The sequence below is a fragment of the Sinocyclocheilus grahami genome, unplaced genomic scaffold, assembly GCF_001515645.1.
Source record: "Sinocyclocheilus grahami isolate Dianchi unplaced genomic scaffold, SAMN03320097.WGS_v1.1 scaffold39.1, whole genome shotgun sequence".
Classification (NCBI taxonomy): Eukaryota; Metazoa; Chordata; class Actinopteri; order Cypriniformes; family Cyprinidae; genus Sinocyclocheilus; species Sinocyclocheilus grahami.
In genome coordinates this window covers 3,265,466-3,268,115 of record NW_015505218.1, presented here as the reverse complement: position 1 = coordinate 3,268,115, position 2,650 = coordinate 3,265,466, and the positions used below count along the sequence as shown (strand labels likewise).

The 2,650-nt window shown below is 39.8% G+C and overlaps 1 protein-coding gene across 1 annotated transcript; it reads left to right on the top strand.

Annotated features, from left to right (window-relative positions):
- Nucleotides 1-251: 251 nt before the first annotated feature.
- LOC107581997 (transmembrane protein 233-like) lies at nucleotides 252-1,429 on the top strand (the record flags this gene model as incomplete). The annotated part of the gene is made up of 2 exons (XM_016267689.1): nucleotides 252-1,053; nucleotides 1,277-1,429. Coding segments are annotated over exons 1-2 (516 nt in total), but the record flags the coding sequence as incomplete, so codon positions are not given.
- Nucleotides 1,430-2,650: the final 1,221 nt, after the last annotated feature.

Below are 2,650 nucleotides of genomic sequence, written 5' to 3'. Positions count from 1 at the left end.
TGACTTAGTTTCTCGAAATAATGACTTAGTTTCTCATTATTATGACTTACAGAATTATATTTTTTTATTTAGTGGCGGAAACGGGCTTCCATACCTCCCAGAACCTTGCAGGGATTTTTTTTTATTACATTTTATTTGTTTTATAGCTTATAGCCTACAAAACCGTACATAGGCTACGGGTTTCTTTTTCTTTTCTTTTTTTTTTTTTTAAAGTAAACTCACTTTCATAATCATAAATTAAAATTTTGCAGAATTAGTACATGACTGAATTAGTGTAATAAAGCTTGCAAGACAAACATCAATCAGGTCAAAACGGCATATAATCTCACGATGAGCCATATTCGCGAGTCTCGCGACTGAGATTAGAATCCGCTCTGCACAGAAACGAATTCATGAACGGGTCTGGATCCACAGATAAAAGATACGTGCGTTTGCGTCAATTAACGCGCGAGTCCACCAATGAGAGACCGCCGTTAGGGCGCCCTTTCGTCGTGCCCAATGGAAACCGATTGATTTACTCAAAGTGTCCAGATTCGCATCTCCAATGAAAGCCGATAGGTGTACGAATATCTCGCTCGAACTGCTCCGCGAACTACTGGATTAAATTCAAGATCTTATGCTGATCGCGTTAACTTCATAAGAGTGTATATTTGATGTTGTTCTTACACAAAGGGATCTATTCTGTAAGAGATGGCTATTAACACGGACGCCCCTCACGCGACAGATGCCCTGCGCGAGAGAGCCGCGCTGCAGTCCACCGATTTTGGAGATACTCAGAAACTTCTTGACATCTCAGACAAAGAGCTGAAACGAGAATTAAACCACTCGCTCTCTGATACACACCTCGTGAAGTGTCTTGAAGCGGAACGGAATGAACAGACTGTGGTTAACGTTGCCTCGGAGCCCCGCTCTCCGTCGCGGGTCAGCTTCAGCCGCGCGTCGTCGCCCACGCCCTCGGAACGCGAGCCCTGCAGCTTCATGTGGGTGGCCGTGATCTCCTGCTTCTGCCCCGCCGTCCCGATAAACCTGTTTGCGCTTTATTTCGCGCATATGGTGAGTGGTGTCACTGGAGTTCAACTTAATTAGCCTACCTTTAAAATTCAACTTAATTGCTTTTAGAGTTCACATTTAGCAGCCTAATCAATTAGAAAGCCGCTTAAAGTAAAATAGTTTGTTTCTGTTTAGGGTGGCTCATGGGGCCCCTCATATTTCATAATGGGGCCACCATATTTAGGCTTACTTGTCCGTGATTTTCTTTCTGTTCTTCATACTTCAGTCTCGGTCCATGATACAAGCAAAAGATTATGATGGGGCCAGAAGACTTGGGCATCTAGCTTTGTTGCTTAGTATCGTTTCCATTGTTGTGGGTCTGGCTATTGTCCTTTATCTGTTGTTGACAGGTAAATTATATCTCTTTTTCTACACACACACACACACACACACACACAGAGAGGTTTGTTTTTGTGAAAAGTGGGGACATCCCATAGGTGTAATGGTTTTTATACTGTACAGACCGTATATTCTATTGCCCTACACCAACCCTACCCCTGAACCTACCCCTCACAGAAAACTTTGTGCTATTTCAGATTTTCAATACACTCCATTCTGTGTGATTTATAAGCGTTTTGAAAAGTGGGGACATGGGTATTAAATAATAAATCATGTAAAACAGTTGGAAGCTTCAGGTTCATTTGTTTAACATTAATGAGCAAATGTCCATTATATAACTATAAGTGTGAAATCTGATGAAAAAAAATATTGGACATTCAAATTAGTATGACCATGGGATTTATTCATTTACTCTCATGTTGTTCTAACCCTCATGGATTTTTATCTTCCATGAAAATATGATATTTAGCAGCATGTCACAACTACTCTTTTTTTTTTTTTTTATAGAATGAAAGCGAATAGTGACGATGACAGTCCCTGATCCTCATTCTAAGGTGGCCAAGAGACTTTATGGGCTGCAAATGAAAAAATAAAAATGTGCAAATAGAAAAAACACCAGCAAATTAAGAAAACATCATCAGTTTGACAACACGTGTTGCAAATACTCCCAACACAACCAAATACTGTAACGCGCTGAAAATACTCACATTGCAACCAAGTACTGTAACGCGCTGAAAATACTCACAACTTAACCATGGTTTTACAATTTAAGAAAAAAAACATGGTTACTATAGTTAAACCATGGTAACCACAAATTAACCATGGTTTTGCTACACTAACCATAGTTTAACCATGGTATTTGTACAACTGTAGTTATTCAAATGGTAATCAATACACCAAAAAGCTTGGTTACTACACTTTTACTACACTGAACAAAATTATAAATGCAACACTTTTGTTTTTGCCCCCATTTTTCTTGAGCTGAACTCAAAGATCTAAGACTTTTTCTATGTACACAAAAGGCCTATTTCTCTCAAATATTGTTCACAAATCTGTCTAAATCTGTGTTAGTGAGCACTTCTCCTTTGCCGAGATAATCCATCCACCTCACAGGTGTGGCATATCAAGATGCTGATTAGACAGCATGATTATTGCACAGGTGTGCCTTAGGCTGGCCACAATAAAAGGCCACTCTAAAATGTGGTTTTACTGTATTGCATCTCCTTCGCATAGAGTTGATCAGGTTGTTGATTGTGGCCTG